The following is a 14,859-nucleotide window of genomic DNA, read 5'->3' on the forward strand; positions in this document are numbered from 1 at the left end:
TGTCCTGTAATATTAAATGGAAAAAGATTTAAAAACATAAACAATAAAGTGCAATATGCATGTGGATCATCATTTACTAAGGCTGTTGACCTAGTGAAAATATCTGGGACTATTTGGATATACTCTACAAAGAACTCATGTGAAAAGTTTTGACAGACTTTATGACAAGGTTCATTCACCGCCTTTCAGTCCAAACTGTTTGGGTATCTGTGTTGTTTCCTCACAATTCTGTAATGACTTGGAGGATACTGTAGAGCTTGTACTGCAACAACTACTCCAGGTTCCATTCTCTACCCATTCTTCTTAATTTCTTGGGTATGTTGGTGTTGGATATCTTTCTTGTTGACTTACCTATGATTTTTACCTTTCTGTCAGTTTGAAGTTTCATTCGCCTTTGGATATTAATTCTAGTTTTGTCTTGGTTGCTACTTCATATTTTTTCATAGCTCTCTGCCTTCTTGGTACATTCCTGTCCCTATTCTAGTGCCAAAGTCTAACTCTTAGAGACTTGCCAATGTTTTTTTATAAAGGAGCAGAGACTAGATCATTCATACTTGGAAGAGAACTATACTTAATGAAGCTGAAATTCAGTTGAAGGTTTAAATAATAGTAATATTTCAATCTGTTCTACAAAACCACCTCCACATAATTGTTCATCTTCTTCCTATATATCTTCAATAGAAGGATTATTAATAAAGTAACAGTGTACACCTAATAACAAAATTAGATGAAATTACCACAAATTAGGTTATACAGAATCTTTCAATGAATTAGGTTACTTTCATTCATTTTTAGGCTTTACAATAAAAAAAGACTATCGCTACCTATTCCCAAGTAAGAAATTTAATTTTTACTTAGACTTATACATAAGGAGTAGAATGTATGTAAGATAAAAATCTGTATCTCAGTTTATATATAAATTCTACCACTAACATGAGATGTGGTCAAATCTTGCCATGTTGAACTTTAATATCTTAAAAAACATGTAAGAATTAAGGACAAATTTATTGCCTCTCAGCTCCAAATATATCCTTCATTGCTTGCTGTGTATTAATCTAAAATGGTCCTGCATGCATTTTTATGCATTTTATACTATGAGATCTCTAACAGTGTCCATATTTGGGTGTCAGGGGAGATATCCAATGGCTCTCATTTTCACTGAGTTTCCCTGACATCTTCATGGACAATTTCCCATTGTGTCTTAGTGGCATCTCTGCAGGCAGATTCATTGAATCTCATGGGCACTCACCAATCACTTTCTCAACTCTGCTTATGCTCACTGTAGTGGGATGTCTTCTGCCAGATTTGGTCCAGCTGCACCCAAATTGCTTGCTGGTCCAGACCACAGTTCCTTGTTTTCCAGCCTCAGTTTCCCCATCATCTCAATGGGAGGCTCCCAGGTTGCCAATACCAGACAAGCTTCTTGTGAACCAGCTTCTACCCAGATACTGTGAACTAGTTCTGTCCCAAATGGAACACAATGAACTTCTCCACCATTAATTGGACAACAAATATACCTTCCCAAAGTATTGGAAGCCCAGCCTTTGGGAGGAACTGACCCTCAAAATGTAAATACTTCCTAGACCTTCATCTTTCAGCCTCAGGGCATTATTTATTCCTTTATCATTAATCTCATGATAATTAATAAATTTATGTAAACTTTCCCTATTCAAATCAGAAAGCTGTGTGATCTGTCTCCTGATTGGAACCCAACTTATACAAGATGGAAGACAATTCCAGATTTTTAGAAACAAATAAATAATGTCTCTTTTTACTATACAATCAATGTTTAATGAACAACAAAATGCACAAAAAAAGAATCTACGTGGAGGCCAGAGTCCAAAGTAAAAGAATATCAGAAAATATGTATCTTCAATTATCGGTAGAAACCAACATAACAATGTTAAAAAAGATTATTTTAATATCAATCCAAATATTCTAGATTCATAGTTTAGCTTCTAGAGGCATTTCAGATTTCCAGTTCATTTATGAATATTTATTGACTCAGAAATAACTTGTGGCAAAAGTATGGATAGGGGACAGTAAGTCTGGATTACAGCCCAAGGCTTTAACTTTATGCCTGAGTGACCACCTACAAGTCTGATCCAATTCCTCGTTAGAGCCGACATCTTCACCTGTGATATGTAATGTTCAGTGGTTCTGTTTAATTGTTACCTGAAGTCACTTTTTTTCCCCAGAGCTTCCTTATTGCATTTTTGACCTCAGCATTTCTGAGGGTGTAGATTAAAGGGTTTAACATAGGGGCTACCATAGTATAAAACACGGCAACAGCTTTATCAATTGGCAGAGTGGTCACTGGGTGGAGATAGACAAATATGCAGGGCACAAAGAATAAGATGACTACTGTGATGTGTGACACACAGGTGGACAGGGCTTTGCGCCTCCCTTCCAAGCTATGGTTCTTTAGGGAGTGCAAGATGATCACATAGGATACCTATCAAGAGAGAAAGTTAAATAGGCAGATGAACCCACTGTTGGCAGCAACAAAGATCCCAAGGGTATGAGTGTCCATGCAGACAAGTTTCAGCAAAGGGTATAGGTCACACATAAAATGATCAATGGTGTTAGGGTCACAGAAGGGCAACCAGACTGTAAAGAGGATCTGAATGGTTGCATGGAGAAATCCCCCGGTCCAGGCCACTCCCACCAGGAGAATGCATAACTTGTGGCTCATGATGGTCTTGTAGTGCAGAGGTTTGCAGATGGCAACATAGCGGTCATAGGCCATCATCGTCAGCAGGATGATCTCAGTAGCACCAAAAATGTGTTCTGCATAGACTTGAGCCATACATCCATTAAAGGAGATGACTTTCTTCTCGTGAAGGGAGTCCATTATCAGCTTAGGAGCTGAAGAAGAAGAATAAATTGTGTCTATAAAGGACAGGTGGCTCAGGAAAAAGTACATGGGGGAGCTCAGAGCCTGGCTACTGACAATGGTAACCACAATGAGTAGGTTGCCTGAGAGTGTTATCATGTACAGAACCAAAAATATCACAAATACTACTTTCTGCATTTGGGGGTTCTGTGTAAGACCTATTAAAATGAATTCAGTTACATTCCTTTTATTCTCCATTTAAGTGGTATAGGTGATAAAAACTCCAGCAAGGAATATTTTACCTTTAGAAAAAAAAGGAAAAAAGAACCATGAAAGAATAACAGTTCAAAATTCTGTCTTTTCAGTACTCTGCCATTTCACAAAACTGTAGAAATAGAAACTTCAAAACTTCTCTTAGATGACTCTCTCAGTCTATTTTTTTTCCTGACCTCAAAAATATTCTTATAAGACAAAGGACACCCAGAACAAAGTGATTTCATTTTCTAGGGTCAGGGGAGCAATTGCAAAACCTCACTCAAATATTAGCATGATGAACTAAAGTGGTCACTAGAAGTGATAATATTAAACTAACAGACTTTTAAATGTATATATGAAATAATGTGAATTAAAACCAGAGAATAGTCTGTATGCCCTAATTATAATTATGTAAACATATGACAGGTTAAAAGTTAGGGATAATAGTTATGGAATTAGTACTTGAAGAGTGTAGGTTTTATGTATGTATTTTAAGAATAAAATTCAAAGTTTTCACATAGATTCTATGTAGGTTTTTTCACCTATGCTAAACATGTAACAATTCTCTTTTGTTCACATCCTTGTCAAAGTGTTTCTATTAATATGCTATAATTATACATTATTATGTGACTAGAACTGGAGGACATTATGTTAAGTCAGATATCACATTTCATCTCTCCTTTGTGTAAGTGAAAAAAGGGCAATCTGAATGTGGAACAGGGAGGGAGTACTAGAGGCTGGGAAGATGGGAAGGGAGGCCAAAGGGAGGTTGGATCACCAGTAACAAAATGCAGCTAAAATGAGAGAAGGAATAGGTTTCCATGTTCCCCAGCACAGTACAGAGACTAGAGTTCACGATAACCTGCTGCATATTTTATAAGTATCCAGACTGGAGCAGCTCAAAGGTGACAAACACAAAGAAGTGAACCAGAAAGGAACTGCAAATTACTCTGGTTTGACCAGTGCTTAATGGATGTATGTGTTGAAATATCACATTATATGTGTAATTATAACATATTAATAAAAATAAAATAGAAATATTCCAATATTATGCAGTCATTAAATGTATGTATAGCAAAAATTGATAAGTAAATTTATTAATCTATTTAGGACATTTACTTTAGGTGTGAGTTTATGGGTGACCTTTTCCTTTTTTTTAACATTTTCCAAATTTCTACATTTGCGTTATTAATTTTGTGATCAGAAAATAAATAACATTTCCATATGTTTTCCTGGAGGCCTGTATTTAAGATCATGATTTTTAAAACTGAGTAGAATATATGAAATAAATAACAGCAGGAATTGTAAATTTGCTCATCATGGAAATCCAGAAAATACTATATGAATATAATTAAAGTAATATGGTAATGTGTTCATTAAATAGTTGTTACCAGTTCACCAAATAAACATAGGATGTGGGCCTGAATCAGCATTAACTGCTCAAAGAAGTTCAGAAGATGAGGCTGCCCACAATGATATAAATATCATTTTTATTCTACCAGCCAGACTATTGAACTCTGGTTCTAACTTACACAATTAGTCAATAATTTACATGTGTAGTCAATAAGTCAAATCTGAATAATCAGCCAAAATCCATTTTTTGCATAGTCTATTTTAATTTACTTGATGCAGAATGCACATGTCACTCAAACTTTGAGATAGCATTTAAAGATAAATTTTGCCATTATTAATTCTCTCTTTTTCCTGGACCTCTGATTCCTTTTCTTTTTTCCCTTTTAACTTTATATGTTCTAAAAACACCAAGGTTGTGAAGGGTGAGATGCACTGTCCCCACTCCATGTGGGCATGATACAGAACTAATGAGGTATAAGGAAAAGAAACCTAGTCCACATGATTCCACAAATGCTTCATTAAGAAGCTGGCCTTGGAGAGCCGAGCCCAGGGCTGTGGCTTCCCTTCTGGATAGTCCAATGTACCAGAGAGTCCTTCCAGGGCCCTGGAGCCCTTGAGAATACAATGGAGTGAACCTGTAATTGCCAACTCTCCTCTAGAGAAGACAGCCCTTGGGAAAGCCAATGGCTGACTAGAACATTTCTGTAACTTCCTTAAGGTCTGCACCAAAGGGCAAATTTCACAATCAAGACCAGACAGAAAACCCTAAACTTGACTTATTCATCTTCATTATTTACTTATTCATTAGTTCCTTATAAATCTTGAAATGATCTGAATATTTTGAAGAACTGCTCGCTTTTACAAGTTTCATCTTCCTCCTTTTTTTCCACATTCCACAGAACAGACACAAATGTACAAACCAAGAAACTCAGTTTTACCTTAAAATTGATGTCCTTGGTGTTAATTAGCATCATCAGATTATTTTTCTCACCTACTTCCAAATCCGGTAGTGTACCCATTAATGCTTAAATCTTCTAATACTTATATTTTTGCAGAAAAGCATAAAAAAGCCTTACTTTCCATAAATGGTTCTTAGACCATAATTGACCAACAAGATCCTAAACAGAAACTTTCATTGTAACTCTGCTTTATCCCATGTTAGTAGCATTCAGAGACCTATTTTCCCACCGTATGTTTCCTATTTAAGAATTTTTATTGAGTGTTTGTCATTTTCTCAGCACTCTACTAAATGACTTATGTGTATTTTTTTAACCTACTCCTCAGGACAATGCTATGAGATTGGTACACAAGAAAAGGAAACTGATTAGAAGAATGTAAATGATTTATCCAAAGTCATACTGATAAAAAGCATAGGAGTTGTATTCAAATACAGACTGTCCATCAATATCTTTAGCACTCCACTCTGTGCCTCTAACAAGTCCAGTTTACCTTGATGGATCAGCTGTGTCAGAGTTTGCACTAATTCCTAAAGCTATCACCTGTAGCCCCCGGAAATCCAAGTAGTCATTTTGTCAGAAGTTAATTTTTTCAAGTTTCCATTGGACAAGGTCCTAGAATAGGTTACATTAGAAGCCTCAGATACTTGCATTTGATCAACTTAATCGTGCTTTAAGGGTGAGTAAACTGATACCAGACAGGTCAAGTCCTAGGAAACAAAGTTAATAGATTAGTGGCAGAGGACAAGAAGAACCCAGGTCTATAATGCCTAACACAATCAAATTTATTCCACCACAATATCTTGCCTTCCATAGCATGCCATGAGATGAGTATATGCAAGGAAAAATAACCTTAAGATGAGAATTAACTTTCAATTCATATTTAGCAATACCTGTATTGACTCTCTAAGAATGAGGGCCAGACCTGGGTTCAAAGATGCAGAAATTGATTCAGATCCACTGAAACAGAAACAAGCTCTTGCTGGGTTAGAAGAATATCTGAGAAAGTTTGATAAGGTCATAATTAAAAGTGTCCCTAGATTGGACTTTAATCAGATTTCCAATCACAGCACAAGGTACACTTTTTTTCTGGCAGAATCTCTATTTTGATGCATTTGCCTTTTGGATCTCAATTTTGGAGTTAAAGGATTCCTTTGAAAAAACAGGGTTCAGATGCTGTTCCTCCTCCTCCCATGCTAATCTGTCTTGACTAGAATGAAAGTCACATCCCCTACCTCAGCTCTACCTCCAATTTACCTTTTTTTTGTTCTCAGTTGTATCTCATCATATCTGTCCCCCAAAATACAAGGTAAAGTTTTCCCTCTGTTTCATCCCTGGGAAAATCAGAGCATTGTTTCAAGGAAATGAGTGACTGACTTCACATAAAGTAATCTGACTATTCAAACCACCATCTCCTATGCCCTACCCTTGAAGGAAACCCCCAGTAACCCAACCAGCTACTGAACCATCTCCACACTCAGAAGCCTAGAAATTAGCTCCAAGTTCAATAAATTATACACTGATAAATTGTAGATATACCCACATCTACAGTTTATGAGAACAGATACTTCTGCAAAATATTCTAAAACATCTAACAGTGATCCCTCATCAAATATCAGAAAGTAAGGCTTCAATTATTTTAATTACAAACACCTTGGAGGAAAATGGAAATACATAAACTGGATTAAAAATAATCAATTCAAGATAACTTACTGTGATTGCCTCTGTAGTTGAGAAGAATGCCCAATATATTCAGAAACACAAAGTTATCATTATATGTAGCTATTAAAACAGTATTTTATGTCAGGTACATTTTTTCAAATTCTTATTGATTAGACAATCTTACTGGAAGCAGAAAAGATCAAGATGACACATATTTCTTCTAATGGATTCAGCAACTATTCTCAAAGCTCCAGTAACTTTGGAACTGATGTCAAAAAGTGAGAGGAAGGAAGGAAAGAAAGAAGGAAGGAAGGGAGAGGAAATTTGAAGTCCTTGGCTACTGAAGTCTTCTCCTGTACTTAGATCTATAGTTAGAGAATAAGAGGCACACATATTTGTATCAATTATTGCACCCTTAAGATAAGAAAATGACTTCTCTGGAACTGCAGGGTGTAGGGAGGATCCTGAGAACTTTATTAAGGGATGCATCCTTCTAACTAAGGCTTCACCCTCCCAGGAATTAATTATCTCTGTTTTTTAAAGATTTTACCTTAGAAATATATATTTAGGAGTATTTATCTATAAATAACACATCTTCACCTGATTAGATCTTTCCCTGAGCTACCAGCCTGCGTTTCTGGTCTGTGTGATGAAACACTTCTCCATAAGCCCTTGAGTATCATGAACTGGGATATGAAGGACTCTCAATGCCATGTGAATAGCAACATGGGGTTTCACTTGGGTGGCCTCCCTGAGGAAATTTCCTAGGTCATGGAGGCAGTTGAGATACTGAGTCAATCTCTCAACAGGTATTCACCTTGGGACATATTTTGCCCATAGGAATGAACCGTAAATTTGATACTCTTTCCAGACAGAGTGATATGTAGAGTTGAAAACCAAAGGAGGCTAATATCCTGGTGTCAACTTTTCTAGCATAGGAACAAAGTCTATCTTGAATTTTATGGCTTTCCATTGACATGTTGAGAAGATTAAGAATTCCACCAGCTGTTCAGTAGAAGCCTCACCTATGCAAAAGATTTTCTTCATGTGTAATTTCCCCAGGACAGTGGAGATCGGCACAGCCAAATATTTTCTGACATCTTGCAAACACATATGATAGCAATTACTCTGTAGCTTGGAGGACAGGGTGTTATTCAACTCACATATCATAAAAGTTGAAACAGATGCTACATATTTAAACATATAGTGAGGCAGTGAATGGAGAACCAGGAGAACCAGTAACAATAGCTACTATCATTAGAGGGGACTGTGTCCTTTATTCTATGAAAATGATGCATTGCATCAACCGATTTTCATATTCAGAAACAACCCTCATTCCCAGCACAGACTTGTTGCCGCCCGTGGCAACAATTGCGCAGGTATTTATCGGAGGGGCCTGGAAATAAACTATTTTTCCTATATTCACTAATTTATAGAGGAAGAGAGACTTTGAGAGAAAGATAGGCTTTGCTTAGAGGAAGAGAAACTTTGCTTATCAGGAAGAGAGACTTTGCTTAGAGGAAGAGAAACTTTGCTTAGAGAGAAAGTTTTAGAGAAAGAGAGGCTTCTACACTTATCAGAGATCTATTTTTTCTTAGTTCTGCTGCTTCTTCTTAAAGGTGTGTCCTGCATCCTGTGAACTAAGGGTGCGTCTATCTGAGGTGCTTCTTAGTGATGCGTCCCACGTACTGCGATCTACCTATCTGTGATCTAGAGGTGTGTTCTCAATCCTCCGCTCTGCGATCTGCCTTCCCCCGCTGCCTGCTGCTTCTCTTTGCGAGGTGCTTCTATCTGCTTGCTGCCTTTTCTTCTTCCTTTCTGCTAGTGGCTTCTACTCCGCTTCTTTCTGCTTGCTGCTGCTCTTACTGTCGCGCCCCCGCCCACTGCCCGCTTATATTCCCTCTAGGAGGTGGAGGGCAGGGCCACGCCAGTTGCAATCAGGTGAGGAGCCAGCTGCCCTATCACGGCAAGGGTTAAAAATGAGCAGGCCCGAGCAGGCACGCTGGGGAACACCTGTGCATGTGTTGTGCATGTGTACTTAACTGAATAAGGCCAGTGATAAATCACCTGAGTGTGCTTATGTTAATTAACCTCCTCACTGCCGATGTGAGCATGGCACAGCCCCCAACACAGACTCATCTTGGTCTTGCTGTATAATACTTTTTGTAAGCTATTGGATGCAATTTGCTAGGCTTTTGTAGTAAATTTTTGAATCTGTATTCAAGAGATGGTTGTAGTTTTCATGTGATATCTTTGGTTTTGATATCAGAACAATACTGGTTTCACAGAATAAATTGGGAAGGACTGATTTATTCTATTTTCAGAAATGTTTGTGAAGAAGTGGTTCTTTTTTAAATGTTTGTAAAAATAACCATAGAAATAATTTTTTTTTTTTTTTTAATTTCAGTCTTTCCCCTGCCCCTGTTCACCTTCCTCTACTCTACTGGTCTTCCTGCCAGTCATTCATTGTTCCTTTAACTGTATATATATAGGTGAAATTCATTGGGGTATATTCATACATTTCATACCATACTTGATCAATTTTACTTTGTAGTTTCTCCCTTTTTCTGTCCCTTCTCTCTCCCCTTCTATCACCTTCTTCTATTCTGATAATCTCCCTTATTTGTTCATGGGACCCTCCACCCACTTACCCTGCTTATTTTGGTCTAGCTTCCACATATAGAGAAAGCATTTGACCCTTGACTTTTTGAGTCTGGTTTATTTCACGTAGCATCATGTTCTCCAGTTCCATTCATTTAACAGCAAATGTCATAATTTCAGTCTTCATTATGGTTAAGTAAAACTCCACTATGTACATACACCACGTTTTCTTTATTCACTCATCTTTTGATGGGTTCCTGGGTTGGTTCCATAACTTGGCTACTATGAATTACACTGCTATAACATTGATGTTGCTGTATCACTATTGTACTCGGATTTGAGTTCTTTTGGATAAAACCTAGGAGTAGGAGAGTGGTTTGTCACCTTTTCCATCTTTTAAAAGGATCAACTTTTGGTTTCTTGTTTCTCTGTTCTATTCTCTAACTCCTGTGTTCCTTTCCTAATCTTTGTTCTGTCCCTTATCTGCTTGCTATGGGTTTTGTTTGGTCTTTTTCCAGAGTCTAAAGTGAAAAGGACAGTTGACTGATTTGAGATCTTTCTCATTTTTCATATAGATATTAGCAAGTATAAATTTCCCACCAAGAACTGCTTTAGATGCATTGCCTAGGTTATGGTATGTCATGTATATATTTCAGTCATCTCAAGGTATTTTTTTATTTTCCCTCTAACCCCCATTGGTTATTTAGGAATGTAAAGTTTAATTTCCACATATTTATGAATTCCCCAAATTTCCTCCTGCTATGATTTTTATTTTTATTTATTTATTTATTTTTTGGGTATCGGGGATTGAACTTGGGGTCACTCAACCACTCAGCCACATCTCCAGCCCTATTTTGTATTTTAGTTAGAGACAGGGTCTCACTGAGTTGCTTAGCACCTTGATGTTGCAGAGGATGTCTTTGAACTCATGATCCTGCTATCTCAGCCTCCGGAGTTCCTGGGATTACAGGTGTGTACCACCATGCCCAACTGAATTTATTTATTTTTTCACTAAAGAGAGCAACTCTATTGAATATTTTTCTATGTTTTCTTGGCATCTTTTCTTTCAGTGTTAAATGTAATAATGTATTCTGGAGAACATAATCAGTTTGATCAATCCTTTTAAGTCTGTCATCTTGTTTTAGGGTGTAACTTGTTGAACTTCTGTCTGTCAACCCATTATTAACATTGTGATATTGAAGTCTACAATTATTCTCTCCTAATCACCAATTTTCCTTTTTCTTGATCAGGTTTTGCTTCATGTATTTTAGGGCCATGTGTATGTCAATTATATCCTGATAAATTGACCCCTACCTCATTATAAAATGTAATTCTTGCTCTGTAATAACAACTTATGTCTTGAAGTTTAATTTATCTGATATTAAAGTATAATCACTTCTGATCTATTTGGTTTCTGTTTGCATATCATACATTTTTCCAGACTTTCACAGTGGCACATGCCTGAATCCCAGCTATTCTGAAGGTTAAGGCAGGAGGGTCCCCAGTTCAAAGGCAGCCACAGAAACTTCGTGAGACCTTAAGCAACTTAGTGAGACCCTGTCTCAAAATAAAAATAGAGGTGAGGAGACAGTGGTGGCAGTGCTGGTGTCCACAGGACGCTGGCCCGGGCTGGGGTCTGGCGAGAGGATGGCGGCCCCTCCTCGTCCTCCTTTGAGGAGCCCCACAGGCTGCTTGGATGAAGGAGGTGGCTGAAGGAGACTAGACTTGGAGTTTGGAGATTTTATCCTATGGGCAACCTGCTGCAACTGGTTCTGCCTGGATGGACAGCCTGAGGAGGTCCCACCAGCCCCAGAGCCAGGACACAAGCCTATTCCAACCCTGAGTACAGCTCCTTCCCTTCCCCAACAGGCTTGGAACCAAGCTGCAAGGCCTGTGGAGCCAACTTTGCAAACACAGACAGGAAGCAGACCTGTTTGGACTGTAAGAAAAATTTCTGCATGACCTGTTCAAGCCAAGAGGGGAATGGGCCCGGCCTTTGTCTTCTCTGCCAACTGGTTCCGAGCCACAGCCTTTCAGCGGGAGGAGCTCATGAAGATGAAGGTGAAGGACCTGAGGGACTACATCAGCCTCCATGACATCTCTACTGAAATGTGCCGGGAGAAAGAAGAACTGATATTCTTGGTGCTTGGTCAGCAGCCTGTAATCTCTAAGGAGGACAGGACTGGTGCCCCCACCTTGTCCCAGGACCTTCCTGAGCAGCAGGCCTTCCTGACCCAGCCTCATGCCAGCACAGTACCTCCTACCTCACCCAGCCTCCCTTCTTCACCTGCACAAGCCACCTCTGTTCCTCCTGCTCAGGAAAGCCAGCAGGCCAATGACCATGTATCTCAGGGCCAAGAGGATCCTGTCTACCTGGAGAGCACAGCCAGAGCACCTACCAAGGATAAGACCCAGTCCATTGACTCTGAGGATAGCTTTGTCCCAGGCGGAGGGCCTCTCTGTCTGACCTGACCCACCTGGAGGACATTGAAGGCTTGAGGTGCGGCAGCTGAAAGAGATCCTGGCTCGCAACTTTGTCAACTACAAGCGCTGTTGTGAGAAGTGGGAGGTGATGGAGCAAGTGACACAGCTGTAAAAGGATCAGAAAGGACTCCAGCACCTGATGTGTGGTGCTGAGGACCAATATGGGGGAGCAATGCCGCCTGCACTGGAGGAGAACCTGTGTAAGATCTGCATGAACTCACCCATTGACTGTGTTCTGCTGGAGTGTGGCCACATGGTAACCTGTAACAAGTGTGGCAAGCATATGAATGAATGTCCCATCTGCTGGCAGTATGTGATCTGAGCTGTTCACGTCTTCTGGTCCTAAGGGCTTGTACCAGTTTCTTTGGTGGCTTACAGGGAGATAGCCCAGGGCATCTGGGTTCAGGGTTGGTCAGCTTGCAAAGGGGCAGGCTAACAGGAAATTTTGTAGTGTTTGTGTTCCCAAGACTAGGGCAAGCAAAGATGCCATGACGTCCCTTGGCATGCCTGTCTTGCCATAGGGGTGTACCTCGTGGCTGGCAGAGGACCCAAAGCCAGTGGGAACTGGTACAAATCACATGGGTGAGTACCTGTATCAGTTATCTTGGGTTGATGGCAGTAACTGATCAGCAGAGGACTTTCCAGCACTTGGACCATGTCTTCCTTCCTCTGAGAACCTAGACACATTTTCACCCTTCCTCCTGTATCCCACTCATCCCCTGAAAATGCTTGCCTCTGTTTAATCAGTCAGAAGTCCTCCTAGAAATGGTTCCCTTCTTTGAACCCAGCACATTTGAATTTAAACTTCGGCTCTCTCTAGCTTTTTGTGCTTTCTTGCTATACTGCCTAAAATCCATTTGTTTCTTTGGACCAAAAATGTGTTAGTTTATGTGGTTAAGACCAGCAATGGTCCTTAGGACAGAATTTGGATTAGTAAACTTATCTCTGGTGAGAAAATTCTATAGAAAAATTTCAAGGTTGTGAAGTCACTTCCTTAAGTGTTGGGATTGGGAGCTATCAATCTCCTGACCTGACCCAGGGAGCTAACAAAACATCTGACTCAATAGCTGGGAAGTCTAGTCTGTGTGTGCAAGGGATAGTGCATGGATACTCTGCTGCTTCTTCTTTTTGGGCTTGACTTTGCACTATCCTTGAACTTCAGATTATGAGGAAGGGGGAAGCATTTGGTGGAAGCAGTGGCTTTCTTCTTAACTTTGGCTTCTGATTCTCCTTTTCCTATAGGCAGGAGTCCTAACTACTTTAATGAAGTCTCTCTCTTTCCCACTGAGGTTTTAAACTTGGATCTCACCCAAGGCATAAGAGGCTTAGGCAAAGAGCCTTGTTCTCCTCTAGCCATTCTTCTCATGAAGTTCCTGGAAAACATACATGTAAGAGCATCTAACTAAACAGCTGGAAGTCCCTGCTTTCCTTTCTCATTCTATATATTTGGGAGCAGGCAAGAGGTAGCATTCTCTGGGCCCTTTATGAAGGACCACATAATGAGTAGGTGATGTTTTTGAGGTAGGGTTTTTACACCCCTGGATGAGCTGAAGAGCTTGTTTGCTGGAGCAGTTCAATAGAGACAAAACACACATGCTATTAGAACTGTGTGTGCCCATTACCAACAGCTGAAATAGGTAAATCTGTGGAGTACCTGAAGGCCTTGGCAGAATTCCCCCTCTCCCAACATGGTGTAGCCGAGGTCTGAGACTAGAACCAGTCATAACTCCAGAAGGCAAAGGGAAACTTCTAAGGGGACCTATTATATTAGTAAGGTTTTCCCTCTGTCATCAACCACTAAACACCTTATGAGGAATTAAACAATTTCATAAAGTAGTTGGCAGTGGAACCCTGGGCCACTTGACTTAACATTATACCAAGTTGGAATAATCTGGGCCATAGATGGGATCAGATTTTCCTGTCAAGACTCTGCCTTCCACCTTTCTGCTGAATAGTAAGTACTGTAGTTTATAATGCTCACCATTTTAACCAAGGGTCATTGATCATCTTCCTTAATTCTACTGTGAAACAGGTCTGTGTGTATGCAACTCAGTTAAGATCTAGCAATAACTTCAAGGCTCTCCCTCCTTTCTCTGCTGAGCCCTCAACTCCCCTACCTCCCAACTTCCTCCTAGATAGGAACTGAAAATAATGTACTGATTGCTGGTTAGTGACCTCAGTTAGAATTAGAACTGACATCACTTACTCAGTTTCAAAGATAAGAATTTGCCTTTAAATCTCTTACCTTTTGGTAAAGGTCTTCAGTGGAGGAAAATGATGTCAAACAACCCATTTGCTTTTGTATTGTCTTTATTATTACACCAAATAAAAGTTGGGAGTTCCAAGATCCCATTCCAGTTCATATTTAACCCAAGTAGAAGAGCCAATGTTTTATCCTCGAGTCTTCCCTCTTGTCCCTCATGAATCCTTGGTCTTAATTATCACAGCAATGTCTAATTCCTCCAGTTATTCCGTGACTTTTACTGTGACTGCTGAGATTTCAGTTAAGACTTGTTTTAAAAGATGGACAGCTGACTGGTTCATAACACGTTGGAATAGTTGGATCCAAACTAATAAGAATAAGCTGTACAGGAATTAGTGCCCAATATATATTGTATAAATTTGTTGAAATCTCTTGGATGTGAATGTGTTACTTCAAGTGGCTTATATTAAGGTTCTCAGACTCACTTGGGTGTTAAAGCAAACCCAAAT

The 14,859-nt window shown here is 39.4% G+C and overlaps 1 protein-coding gene and 1 pseudogene across 1 annotated transcript; one reads left to right on the top strand and one right to left on the bottom strand.

Moving 5' to 3' along the window:
• Positions 1–2,164: 2,164 nt before the first annotated feature.
• On the bottom strand, positions 2,165–3,094 carry LOC124959912 (olfactory receptor 4C12-like). The gene is given in 1 exon segment (XM_047518393.1): positions 2,165–3,094. A coding segment is annotated over 1 exon segment (930 nt).
• A 5,257-nt stretch (positions 3,095–8,351) lies between these two features.
• LOC124959286 (E3 ubiquitin-protein ligase rififylin-like) lies at positions 8,352–12,493 on the top strand (annotated as a pseudogene).
• Positions 12,494–14,859: the final 2,366 nt, after the last annotated feature.

The sequence above is a fragment of the Sciurus carolinensis genome, chromosome 11 (genome assembly GCF_902686445.1).
Source record: "Sciurus carolinensis chromosome 11, mSciCar1.2, whole genome shotgun sequence".
Taxonomy (NCBI): domain Eukaryota; kingdom Metazoa; phylum Chordata; class Mammalia; order Rodentia; family Sciuridae; genus Sciurus; species Sciurus carolinensis.